At 42.8% G+C, this 14,251-nt stretch overlaps 1 protein-coding gene across 1 annotated transcript in view; it reads left to right on the forward strand.

The window, feature by feature from the left end:
• The window catches only part of mfsd12b (major facilitator superfamily domain containing 12b), a 14,808-nt gene extending 2,135 nt beyond the window's left edge, over window positions 1–12,673 (forward strand). Inside the window, exons 2-11 of the mRNA XM_062998220.1 lie at window positions 2,084–2,294; window positions 4,617–4,743; window positions 5,626–5,805; window positions 6,641–6,733; window positions 7,305–7,397; window positions 8,918–9,088; window positions 9,179–9,273; window positions 11,243–11,373; window positions 11,464–11,500; window positions 12,335–12,673. Coding sequence (XP_062854290.1) covers window positions 2,084–2,294; window positions 4,617–4,743; window positions 5,626–5,805; window positions 6,641–6,733; window positions 7,305–7,397; window positions 8,918–9,088; window positions 9,179–9,273; window positions 11,243–11,373; window positions 11,464–11,477 — 1,115 coding nt within the window. The 3' untranslated portion in view covers window positions 11,478–11,500; window positions 12,335–12,673. The remainder of the gene's footprint in view (window positions 1–2,083; window positions 2,295–4,616; window positions 4,744–5,625; window positions 5,806–6,640; window positions 6,734–7,304; window positions 7,398–8,917; window positions 9,089–9,178; window positions 9,274–11,242; window positions 11,374–11,463; window positions 11,501–12,334) is intronic.
• Window positions 12,674–14,251: the final 1,578 nt, after the last annotated feature.

Raw genomic sequence — 14,251 nt, forward strand, 5'->3', positions numbered from 1 at the left:
TTTAAATGAATAATATTTTGAATAACAGTGTCAGGATTCATTACATAACATGTACGATAGGTTTAGAGCTGCTGTAAGAGCGACTGGATCAAGTTCCAGTGGGTGAAGCTTTGGGATACTAATTAAAAGGTTGTGGGTTTGAATATCAGCTCTGCCATGCAGCCACTGTTGGACCCTTGAGCAAGGCCCTTAACCCTGTCTGCTCCAGGGGTGCCGTACGATGTCTGACCCTGATTTTATTCTGATATCATGTTTACAGAATGTCGTTCCCTCTGGATGCCACCCCAGACCTGTACATGGGCATCACCCAATCACAGACTCATATCATTTTAATCAAGATAGAAAAAGGCAATAAAATACCCTAAAATAACCAGCAGCTTACTGTTGTTGTGTTTTTAACTGCTGTATTATAATTATAAACTGAATCTATTACAATACCGACTGGTTCTGTTACTCCTGTGTTCACCTAATGAGGTTTAATTAGGTACTGGTCCTCATCCAGAAGCAGGATCAGGCTCATGATCAACCACCATGCCAAGTAAAAGCAAGAGTACAGGGTCTGATTGGTACAAGCTGGAACTTTAGACGCTCAGATTACATAACAGCCGTGTTCAGTCTAGTTTATGTGAACCTGAACACATCTACTCATTTTATTTTATTATTTCCACATCACGTCCAGAGAAACAAAAACCTGCAGCTAACAAACCTAAAAAAATCTATACTAAACAATCCAGCAGTAGAAAAGTATGTAAGCAGAACTCTTTAGAAATCAGGAACTTACAGCTTTAGAAAGCAAACCACCCAACAATTACAGATTTCTACAGAAATTATTTTGCTTCAGGATGGACATGGCGTTAAAAACTAAACCCTAGTGGTTCTAAGCACCATTTGGAGAATAAATGTACTTTGTGATTTAATAAACTTCCACACTGCAGATAAACAAAACATAAAATGTAAAAACTTGAGATAATTGTGCTTTTAACAAGGATAAATAAATCAATAAAAATAAACAACACAATGAATCATAAAATATATAATACTGGGTTAAAAAATGAAACACTGCTGCAGGGGTGCACAACACGTTGATCGCAATCTACCAGTCCGTCAATCAGTCCACGCGCCTACATCGCGCCTCATTCAAACAGGTCGACGTGATTGACATGAAACGTGGCCGCTGTTTCTTGAATTTGCTGTTTGTTACCTAAAGCACCGCTGATCTAGAACGTTTTCATTCATCAGTAGCCAGTTTGCTCCGTATCTGCATGTTTCCTTGTGTAACCTGCACTGTTAGTGAAGACGAGGGCGCGACCGAGCACAGAGAAACCAAAAACACTTCGATTAGGGCAGGAACACAGAGGCAGAGACGCTGTTTCATTCATACAGGGAAGAAGCTGATGGAGAAATTTAAACCCTCAATCTGACGCTCATATAAAGACGAGCGCCTCTGCTGGACAGTTTTGGAACTTGTGGCTGAGGAAAAATATCCAAACAGAACATGAGAAAATGTGCCGCAGATTTAACAGCATGTTTGGATCGACCTGCTCGTGTGAATCAGACTTTTCAACATGAAAATAATTCAGCCTAAATATGGCTCCACACTTCCTGATGAACACTTAAAAGCTGATTGAGAATCAGTATCAGTATCAGCAGCTCCTGTCCAGATACATAAACCTGACCGACACCCTTCAGTGTAAATCATCAGAATAAGGTCAGTGTCATTATTTACTCGCTCGTCCTGTGAAGCTGAACATTAATACAGGAACTGAAGCTCATTTAAACAAGCTGTGATGAGGTGAACCTTCTTAAAAAGTAGATCACGATGACCTGTCGACTGAAATAGTAGATCTCAAACCACGAAAGTGTGAGCACCCCTGCTGTACTGTCATGAAACCAGTTAAATAAATGATAAAAACTTGAGTTTAGACCACCCTACTGGATAAGTGTATAATTAATCAGCATTTTTACTCGGTACAGAGACACACATGATGCACTCAGAGGAAAACAGATTTCTTTAACGCTGCATTAGATGATGAAGTGTAGAGTGTTGAGTCTCCGTGATGGATCTGTGTTTTGGGTTTTTTAGGGACCGTGTGTGTGGTGCTGTCGTTCCCCTTTATCTTCAGTCCATGTGTGGGGTGCAGTGGGGTGATGCCACAGTGGGTGGGTCTCACCTACTTCATCCCCTTCATCATCGTCTTCCAGTTCGGCTGGGCCGCCACGCAGATCTCCCACCTCTCCCTCATCCCGGAGCTGGTGAAGTGTGAGGACGCCAAGGTGGAGCTCACCGCGTATAGGTACCCACGGTCAATCAGTCTGGGATGGGTTTCATTCCCTTTCATCTTTATTTCACTTCTAATGTTTCACTGATCAGCTTGTAAATAGAAACAGGTTTAGAATTTGATGCTGTAACAGACTCCAGAAGAGTCAGGACGGGGGCGTGTTCCCCCTGTGTTCCCCCTGTGTTCCCCACTGTGTTCCCCACTGTGTTCCTCTCTGTGTTCCCCCCTGTGTTCCATCAGTGTTCCTCCCTGTGTTCCTCCCTGTGTTCCCCCCTGTGTTCCCCCCTGTGTTCCTCCCTGTGTTCCCCCCTGTGTTCCATCAGTGTTCCTCCCTGTGTTCCTCCCTGTGTTCCTCCCTGTGTTCCTCCCTGTGTTCCATCAGTGTTCCTCCCTGTGTTCCCCCCTGTGTTCCATCAGTGTTCCCCCCTGTGTTCCCCACTGTGTTCCTCCCTGTGTTCCATCAGTGTTCCATCAGTGTTCCCCCCTGTGTTCCTTCCTGCGTTCCATCAGTGTTCCCCCTGTGTTTCCCACTGTGTTCTTCCCTGTGTTCCATTAGTGTTCCCCCCTGTGTTCTCCTGTGTTCCATCAGTGTTCCCCTGTATTCCATCAGTGTTCCCCCCCTGTGTTCCCCCCTGTGTTTCATCAGTGTTCCCCCCTGTGTTCCCCCGTGTTCCTCCCTGTGTTTCCTGTGTTCCCCCTGTGTTCCCCCCGTGTTCCCCCTGTGTTCTCCTCTGTGTTCCCCCTGTGTTCCCCTCTGTGTCCCCCCCTGTGTTCCCCACTGTGTTCCCCACTGTGTTCCCCCCTGTGTTCCCCCTGTGTTCCCCCTGTGTTCCCTTCTGTGTTCCCCCCTGTGTTCTCCTGTGTTCCATCAGTGTTCCCCTGTATTCCATCAGTGTTCCCCCCCTGTGTTCCCCCCTGTGTTTCATCAGTGTTCCCCCCTGTGTTCCCCGTGTTCCTCCCTGTGTTCCACCTGTGTTCCCCCCTGTGTTCCCCCGTGTTTCCTGTGTTCCCCCTGTGTTCCCCCCGTGTTCCCCCTGTGTTCTCCTCTGTGTTCCCCCTGTGTTCCCCTCTGTGTCCCCCCCTGTGTTCCCCTCTGTGTTCCCCACTGTGTTCCCCCCTGTGTTCCCCCCGTGTTCCTCCCTGTGTTCCCCTCTGTGTTCCCCTCTGTGTTCCCCCCGTGTTCCCCCCGTGTTCCCCTCTGTGTTCCCCCGTGTTCCCCTCTGTGTTCCCATCAGTGTTCCCCCCGTGTTCCCCCCTGTGTTCCCCCTGTGTTCCCCCCCTGTGTTCCCCCCTGTGTTCCCCCGTGTTCCTCCCTGTGTTCCCCTCTGTGTTCCCCTCTGTGTTCCCCCCTGTGTTCCCCCCGTGTTCCCCTCTGTGTTCCCATCAGTGTTCCTATTAATTTCTACTGTTTAATGTGTGTGGAACTGAGGACACTGATGGTTGCAGGTTTGTGAGTGGAATTTTTCTCTGTTCTTGCTCGATACGAGACTCCAGCTGCTCAACAGTCCGTGCTCACCGCCGTCTCATTCTCCTCTTCGTGATGCGCCGGTGTTTACTATAGGTGACAGATCTGGACTGCAGGCAGGCCGCTCAAGCACACGCACTCTGTGTCTACAATTATGTACAGAACGAGGCGTGGCGTCATCTTGCTGAAATAATCACGGACTTTCTGGGAAATAATGATGGCAGCACGCGTCTCTCTGAAATCCCAAAATACGCCTCGGCGTCAGTAGGACCTCATCATAACGGATGTTGGATTTTTCATCTTTCACTGATGACAGTCTAGAAGGTCTGAGGTGTTTCTGTATAGAATTGATGTACAGATTTCTGTGTGTAATAGAGTTTCAGATTACATTTTGCTGATGCAGCGGTGGACTGTGTTAAGTCACAATGACTTTCCGAAGCCAGAAAGAGCCCATGTGGCTGTATTTATATTTATCACAGCAGCGTGGCAGTTTCTCATGTAATGCAGTCTGAGAGTCGAGTAAAATTCTGGTTTCTGATGTTGGGTTTGAGGGTTTGAGAAGCACAGTCAGTCTGGGATGTAAGGATGTGATGATCTAGACGAGCGGTTTGAGTACAGCGCTGGTGTCCAGTAGGGGTGAGTCACGGTGACTGGACTTGTGTTTTAAATATAAAGACGTCACCTTGACTTGCTCCTATCAGACGATTCACATGACCTCGATGACTGAAGACCTCCACACTCCACACTCAGGCTGGTTTAGAGTTACATTTGAGGAACGTTCTGGTTCCAAGCAGCAACACGTCGACTTTACTCGACTGGAGTCGCTCTCACCTGTATAAAATCCTGTATTATTTTTTATCTTTCTTGTTCAGACATGCGTTCACGGTGCTCTCTAATATCGCGCTGTACGCGGCCGCCTGGCTGCTCTTCCAGTTCCAGAATTCGGCGGATCCGTCTGTAGCTGATCAGTTGAGTCACCTGGATGTTCCGGTGTTCAGGGTAAAGAGCCTCAACACCATCCATCAAATACTGCAGCATCAACACTGAACACTAAACACTTAACGTGACTTTTATTTATTAGAGGCACTAGTGGCTGTGTAGAGATCTGTGGTGCCACTTGATTGATTGATTACTTTATTGATCCCCAAAGGCACACTGTAGTGGACACGATCTAGGGCGCCCCCTAGTGGACACGATCAGCAGTGCAGACAGTGCAGGAGACAAAACCAGCCACTAGTGTACTGGGTGGGAAAAGACGTGACTAAAAAGTGGGCGGGGTCTTTGGCACCCTGGTTAGTAGGCCGAGGCGCCTGTACAGAAGTGGAGGAACGTGGAGGTCAGGGCGTGACTCTCCGTGTGTGAGACCGACCTCAAGGGGTCAGTGAAGTGCTCATGCATTGGAGGGAGGGCGTGTCAGGAGAATATACCCTCCTCGTGCACCATCAGGGTCTCCAGCAGAAAAAGAGGAACTGGCTATGACTACTCGGGTGGCGCAGCGGTAAAGCACACCAGTACACCAGCGCTGTCATCTTGAGCTCTCGAGTTTGAATCTCAGCTCTGCTACCACCCGGTCGGGCACCTACACAGGTGATGATGGGCTGGTCTGAGGGTGGAGTGTCGGAGGGGATTCGTGGAACAACACGCCGTACAAAATACACTTACACCATCAGATGAGATCAGGCCTGACCAGGGTGGCGTGGTTGTAAGTTCGAGTAAACACACTAAAACATGAACTAGGAGCTAGTGTTCAAGCTAACAGGTTAGCCACAAAGCTAGCATCACGCTAACCCAGCTAACACAGTCCTAATATTTAATACACATCTGTGGTGACCACGCTGTGACCCCTCATCAGCCCCCCCCCCCTCTGCTCCTCTGTTCCAGAACTTATCTCTGATGGTTTTGGGTATCGGTACTTTCTTCTCCATCGTCTTCCACCTGGGTACGAGGGAGGGAGACGGGCGTGACTCAGAGGAGAGTCTCCCCCTGCTGTCCCAGTCCGGCCAGAGCACCGGACCACTGCTGATGTGGAAACACTGGCTGTTAGAACCCTCCTTCTACCAGGTGAAGCCACATCGCTCACCCCACACCACACACCTCCAGAACCGTTCAGATACTGGGGTCACACATTTACAGGGCCGGTGAGGGCGTGGCACTCAGAGGAGTAAAGCATCTACTAATCCCCATTTCCAAAAAAATTGAACTTAAATCTAAATTAATTAATTAAATAAGTCTAAATTTATTAATTAAGTGTAAAGTAATTAATTAAATAAGACAAAATTAATAAATGAAATAAGTCTAAACTAATTAATTAAATATGTATAAATTAATTAATAAAATAAGTGTACATTAATTATTTAAATAAAGCAAAATAAATTAATACAATAAATCTAAATTAATTAATTAAATAAGTCAAAATTAATTAATTAAATATGTATAATTAATTAAATAAGACAAAATTAATACATAGAATAAGTCTAAATAATTAATTAACTAAGTCTAAATTAATTAATAAAATAGGTGTAATTGCATTAATGATCCAGCTGCTCTCACTGATCAAAAGGTTTCGGATCTTCAAAATCACTTCCTGCAGTTTTTATACTAAACTTGATATTTAATAAAAGAACAAAACAGAGGAGCACGTGGCTTTTAGGAACCTGTGTTTGATTCCCACTCCTGTTCACTGTCTATGAGCAGTTTAGCATGTTCTCCCTGTGTCCACATCGACTTCCTCTAGATACTCCGGTTTACGCCCCCCTCCCTCTATAACATGTAGAGCGGTGGGTGGATTAGAAACGAGAGGTGCTGGACCCAGTGTGACCCTGACCAGGATTGAGGAGTCAGTACAGATGAATGAATGAGTTATGATGATGAGTGCTGGTGTGTTTGGGTGCTGCAGGTGGCGCTGCTCTACATGTGCACACGACTGATGGTGAACCTCTCACAGACCTACATCTCCATGTACCTCATCAACACCCTGTTCCTGCCCAAGGTGAGATTCATCCATCCATCTTCTCATCTAACCACCATCCATCTTCTCATCATCCATCCATCATCCATCCATCATCCATCCATCTTCTCATCTAACTACCATCCATCTTCTCATCATCCATCCATCATCCATCCATCATCCATCCATCTTCTCATCTAACTACCATCCATCTTCTCATCATTCATCCATTCATCCATCCATCATCCATCCATCTTCTCATCTAACCACCATCCATCTTCTCATCATCCATCCATCATCCATCCATCATCCATCCATCTTCTCATCTAACTACCATCCATCTTCTCATCATTCATCCATCATCCATCCGTCCGTCCATCTTCTCATCTAACCATTCATCCATCCATCATCCATCCATCTTCTCATCATTCATCCATCCATCCATCATCAAGTCATCCATCCATCCATCTATCTGTCTGTCTGTCTGTCTGTCTATCTATCTATCTATCCATCCTTTCACTCAATCACTTATTTATTCATTTTATTGTACAGGTTCTAATGTTTGATGTTATAATACTAAATTATTTCTCGGCTCTTTATTCTTTATTGTTAGAATTTTATCGCCACGGTTCCTCTGGTTCTCTACATCAGCGGCTTCATCTCATCTCTGCTCATGAAACCCGTCAGCAAACGTATCGGCACCACCGTACGTTCATCCTCCAACTATTAATTATTATTATTATTATTATTATTATTATTTTATTATTATTTTATTAATATTATCATTATCATTATCATTATCATTATCATTATCATTATCATTTTATTATCATTATTATTTTATTATCATTATCATTATCATTATCATTATCATTATCATTATTATTTTATCATTATCATTATCATTATCATTATCATTATCATTTTATTATCATTATCAATTTTATTATTATTATTATTATTTTATTATTATTATTATTATTATTATTTTATTATCATTATCATTATCATTATCATTATCATTATTATTTTATTATTTTATTATCATTATCATTATCAATTTTATTATTATTATTATTATTATTATGTTATTATTATTATTATTATTATTATGTTATTATTATTATTATTATTATTATTTTATTATTATTATTATTATTATTATTTTATTAATATTATCATTATCATTATCATTATCATTATCATTATCATTATCATTTTATTATCATTATTATTTTATCATTATCATTATCATTATCATTATCATTATCATTATCATTATCATTATCAATCATTATCATTATCATTATCATTATCATTATCATTATCATTTTATTATCATTATCAATTTTATTATTATTATTATTTTATTATTATTATTATTATTATTATTATTATTTTATTATCATTATCATTATCATTATCATTATCATTATTATTTTATAATTTTATTATCATTATCATTATCAATTTTATTATTATTATTATTATTATTATGTTATTATTATTATTATTATTATTTTATTATTATTATTATTATTATTATTATTATTTTATTAATATTATCATTATCATTATCATTATCATTATCATTATCATTATTATTTTATTATTATTATTATTATTATTTTATTATTATTATTATTATTTTATTATTATTATTATTGTTATTATTATTTTATTATTATTATTATTATTATTATTATTATTATTATTTTATTATTATTATTATTATTATTATTATTTTATTATTATTATTATTATTATTATTATTTTATTATTATTATTATTATTATTATTATTATTATTATTTTATTATCATTATCATTATCATTATCATTATCATTATCAATCATCATCATCATCATCATCATCATCATTATTATTTTATTATCATTATCATTATCATTATCAATTTTATAATCATAATCATAATCATTATTATTATTTTATTATTATTATTATCATTATCATTATCATTATCATTATCAATTTTATTATTATTATTATCATTATCATTATCATTATCAATTTTATTATTATCATTATCATAATTATTATTATTATTATTATTATTATTATTATCATTATTACACTACATGTCTAACATATTGCTTTTGTTGTTACACAATAAAAAACAAACAGATTAAAATGAAACTTTATTGTATGTGATTAGTATCTGTTCTGTATCAGTGTGAGATCCTCTGGTGTTCTCTCTGGTGATAGGCGACGTATTTTGTGGGTCTCCTGCCGATCCTGGTGTTTGCCGGCTGGGTGCTGGTGGATGTGAGGATGGGTTTTGGTGTGTATGGGGCGGCGGTTCTGCTCGGGTCTGGATCTGCTGTTATACTGGTCATGTCACTGTCCATGACAGCCGGTCTGATCGGAGATCAAACGGTGTGAACAGAGTTTATTATTAATAATATAGTGTGGAGCGTTACACATTTATACTGAAAATATTTTACTGTTGTGTTTCTCTCCTGACAGCAAAGCAGTGCGTTTGTGTACGGCGCCATGAGCTTCACAGATAAGATGGCTAACGGCCTGGCGGTGATGCTAATCCAGAGCTTGTACCCCTGCCAGTAGGTAGATTGTGTGAAAGTGAAAGTCAGCACGTCATTCAGCACTTAGGAAAGATTATACAGGTCCTTCTAAAAAAATTAGCATATTGTGATAAAGTTCATTATTTTCCATAATGTAATGATAAAAATTAAACTTTCATATATTTTAGATTCATTGCACACCAACTGAAATATTTCAGGTCTTTTATTGTTTTAATACTGATGATTTTGGCATACAGCTCATGAAAACCCAAAATTCCTATCTCAAAAAATTAGCATATCATGAAAAGGTTCTCTAAACGAGCTATTAACCTAATCATCTGAATCAACGAATTAACTCTAAACACCTGCAAAAGATTCCTGAGGCTTTTAAAAACTCCCAGCCTGGTTCATTACTCAAAACTGCAATCATGGGTAAGACTGTCGACCTGACTGCTGTCCAGAAGGCCATCATTGACACCCTCAAGCAAGAGGGTAAGACACAGAAAGAAATTTCTGAACGAATAGGCTGTTCCCAGAGTGCTGTATCAAGGCACCTCAGTGGGAAGTCTGTGGGAAGGAAAAAGTGTGGCAGAAAACGCTGCACAACGAGAAGAGGTGACCGGACCCTGAGGAAGATTGTGGAGAAGGGCCGATTCCAGACCTTGGGGGACCTGCGGAAGCAGTGGACCGAGTCTGGAGTAGAAACATCCAGAGCCACCGTGCACAGGCGTGTGCAGGAAATGGGCTACAGGTGCCGCATTCCCCAGGTCAAGCCACTTTTGAACCAGAAACAGCGGCAGAAGCGCCTGACCTGGGCTACAGAGAAGCAGCACTGGACTGTTGCTCAGTGGTCCAAAGTACTGTTTTCGGAAATCAAGGTGCCAGAGTCTGGAGGAAGACTGGGGAGAAGGAAATGCCAAAATGCCTGAAGTCCAGTGTCAAGTACCCACAGTCAGTGATGGTCTGGGGTGCCATGTCAGCTGCTGGTGTTGGTCCACTGTGTTTTATCAAGGGCAGGGTCAATGCAGATTTTGGAGCACTTCATGCTTCCATCTGCTGAAAAGCTTTATGGAGATGAAGATTTCATTTTTCAGCACGACCTGGCACCTGCTCACAGTGCCAAAACCACTGGTGAATGGTTTACTGACCATGGTATTACTGTGCTCAATTGGCCTGCCAACTCTCCTGACCTGAACCCCATAGAGAATCTGTGGGATATTGTGAAGAGAAAGTTGAGAGACACAAGACCCAACACTCTGGATGAGCTTAAGGCCGCTATCGAAGCATCCTGGGCCTCCATAACACCTCAGCAGTGCCACAGGCTGATTGCCTCCATGCCACGCCGCATTGAAGCAGTCATTTCTGCAAAAGGATTCCCGACCAAGTATTGAGTGCATAACTGAACATAATTATTTGAAGGTTGACTTTTTTTGTATTAAAAACACTTTTCTTTTATTGGTCGGATGAAATATGCTAATTTTTTGAGATAGTAATTTTGGGTTTTCATGAGCTGTATGCCAAAATCATCAGTATTAAAACAATAAAAGACCTGAAATATTTCAGTTGGTGTGCAATGAATCTAAAATATATGAAAGTTTAATTTTTATCATTACATTATGGAAAATAATGAACTTCATCACAATATGCTAATTTTTTGAGAAGGACCTGTATTATTAAAAAATGTTCACTGGGGGGGTTGGGGGGGGGGGGGGGGGGCGCTCAGTCTAACACGCTAGTGCATCAACCTCAGCAGAGCTACCAACCTGGCCGGGCATCCACACAAACACAGTCGGTCATGTTTGATTGGGGGGGGGGCACATGGAGCTTAGCGTGTCTCTCTCTGTGTGGGAACTGATCCTTGCAGGTGATAAGAAGTGGTTGGTGACTTGATTGCGTGTGGGAGGGGGCGTGTGTTAGTCACAACCCCTCTCAGTCAGGAGTGGAGGTGTGCAGCAGTAGAGGGGAAGTGGATATGACTAAACTGGGACGTGTTTTGTGTTGTTCTCAGTTCTCTGGTGTGCTGTGGTGACTGTGTGTGGTTCTATCACCGGGTGATGGTGTGTGTAACCGGGGCCATCGGCGTGGTCGCCGCCTTCCTCGTCTGTTCCCTGTTCATCTGGCCAATCAGGATCCGCCGCTGTGAGTTTGTTTTTCCATCATCAAGGTTCTGATATCGGGAACGCCGCGGAGTACGCCGTGACCTCTGACCTTCGTTCCTGTCTGTTCTAGATCGAGATATATAGCGATACGCCGGCGGTGTGTACAGGTGAGTCTGTCTCCTCCCTCACCTGGATTCATTCCTTGTACACTATGTGGCCAGGTTAGTCGTAGCCAGTTCCGCTTCCTCTGCTGGAGACCCCGATGGTGTATGAGGAGGGTATATTCTCCTGACACGCCCTCCCACCGACCCCCTTCTTATCCCCCCAGTACTTCGGTGGATCGGTGCGTGAGGTCGGTCTCACTCACGGAGAGTCACTCGCCGATCTCCACGCTCCTCCACTTCTGTACAGGCGCCTCGGCCTACTCACCAGGGTCCTTACACAGCCTCCAAGACCCCGCCCACTTTCTTTTTAGTCCCGTCTTTTCCCACACAGCAGACTAGTGGCTGATTTTGTCTGCTAGGGGGCGCTCTTTCCTAAATACCTGGTTTGTCAAGTTTGGCATCGCAGAACTCAAGTGGCCTGCAGAGACGCTCGTCCTTAAACCCACTGGACACCTTTGGGATGAATCGGAACATTGCTTGTGATCTGAACCTGACTAAATGGGCACTAATTCCCACAGACACACTCCAAAATCTTGTGGAAAGCCCTCCTAGACAAGTCGAGGCTGTTATGGCTTGGTGGGGGTTGTGGGTCCCATAACTACTGCTGGAGATCTAGGGTTCTAATCCACCGCGGTGCTATCGACCGGTCGGGCGTTTACTTACACACGATTGGCTGTATTTATGATCCTGGGGGAGGGAGTGATGGTCTGGGGAAACTGTACCCACCGCAACCCTGATAAGGATGAAAAACATGAAAGTGGCCATGTAGTGCACGTACAGGATCTTCAGCCCTGCTGTTAAATCTGATGTTTAAAATTTGTGTTTGTTTCCTCCCAGTTTAGTCATATCCAGTTCTTCTCTACTGCTGCAGAGCTCCACTCCTGACCGAGGAGGGTCGCGACTAACACACGCCCCCTCCGACACGTGTGCAGCACCGACCGCTTCTTTTCAGACAGAGATCCGTATGGTGCTGCACCATCGATCAGCCAGCAGAGGGCGTCACTGCAGCACTCATGATTAATCCCGCCGGTTCAGCGCTCAGCAGATACGGCGGCTCTGATGAAGGGAAGATCAGGAGAGTCACATCCAACCCACAGGAATAATTCTGATAAATGATCGAAGGTTTTTATTACAGTTATAAACAAATAAACACTGGAGCAGCACAAAGTAATAAAAGTGACTTTATTGTACAATGATTCGGGTTCTGACTTCACTAGGGCGTGGTCGTACATATGAGTCATCAGGTGACCAGCGTTTCTCTCCGTGTCTCTGAGACGTGACCAGTTCCCCTCTGATTTCATCAAGAGTGCAATAGAAAAGATTTCACAGAATGTTTGTTATTAGAGCTCGGCTGGCAGGAGCTTCAGTGACTGATTAATAACTTGATCAAGATTTCAGTGATCTCATGAATGCTAATCCTAATCCCCCTGTAATGACTCAGTATTTAATCCTAATCTCATTCTAAGACTCAGCAATTCATCCTGATCTCCCGCTGTGACTCAGCAATTCATCATAACCCTCTTGCTAAGATTCAGTGATTAATCTTAATCTTCTCCTGTGACTCAGTGATTAATCAAAATCCCCCACTCACCGATTAATCCTAATCCCAACTCAGCAATTAATCCTAATCCTTGACTCACCGATTAATCCTAATACCAACTCAGCAATTAATCCTAATCCCAGACTCACCGATTAATCCTAATCCCAGACTCACCGATTAATCCTAATCCCAGACTCACCGATTAATCCTAATCCCAGACTCACCGATTAATCCTAATCCCTGACTCAGCGATTATTCCTAATCTCAGACTAACCTATTAATCCTAAACCCTGACTCACAGACTATTCCTAATCCCTGACTCACCGATTAATCCTAATCCCTGACTCACCGATTAATGCTAATCCCAGACTCACCGATTAATCCTAATCCCAACTCAGCAATTAATCCTAATCCCTGACTCAGCGATTATTCCTAATCTCAGACTAACCTATTTATCCTAAACCCTGACTCACAGACTATTCCTAATCCCTCACTCACCGATTATTATCAGCGATTATTACTAATTCCCAATTCGGCAAATAATCCTAATCCTCGACTGACTGATTAATCATAATTGCTGACTCACCGTTTAATCCTAATCCCTTAATCTTAATCCCTGATTTAGTCATTAATCCTAATCCCTGATTTAGTGATTAATCCTAATCTCAGTCTAAGACTCAGCAATTAATCCTAATCCCCTGCTGTGACTCAGCGAGTCTTGTCCTGTAGTGCATGTTTTCCTCTTTAAACAGAGTTGTTCTATCATGAATCCACACACTGTTAATATTTTTGAATGTAAATTGATTAAATCATCAGATGGGTTCCTCTGCTGCCCCCCCGGTGGTGAGTCCTGGTCCCACCACTGGTTTAGCCCTCTCATCCTCCACATCTGGAGACGCCGCCGGAGTTCTGGCCCCCGGAGTCCTGGACCCTGGAGTTCTGGCCCCCGGAGTTCTGGCCCCCGGAGTTCTGGCCCCCGGAGTTCTGGACCCTGGAGTTCTGGCCCCCGGAGTTCTGGACCCTGGAGCTCTGGACCCCGGAGTTCTGGACCCCAGAGTTCTGGACCCTGGAGCTCTGGACCCCGGAGTTCTGGACCCCAGAGTTCTGGACCCTGGAGCTCTGGACCCCGGCGTTCTGGACCCCGGCTCACGTGGACTCAAACACACACAGCGTTCAGCTTCCACACAGAACAATCTCCTCCAGCGCTGCTCTAC

This window comes from Trichomycterus rosablanca, chromosome 7 (genome assembly GCF_030014385.1).
Source record: "Trichomycterus rosablanca isolate fTriRos1 chromosome 7, fTriRos1.hap1, whole genome shotgun sequence".
Lineage (NCBI taxonomy): Eukaryota > Metazoa > Chordata > Actinopteri > Siluriformes > Trichomycteridae > Trichomycterus > Trichomycterus rosablanca.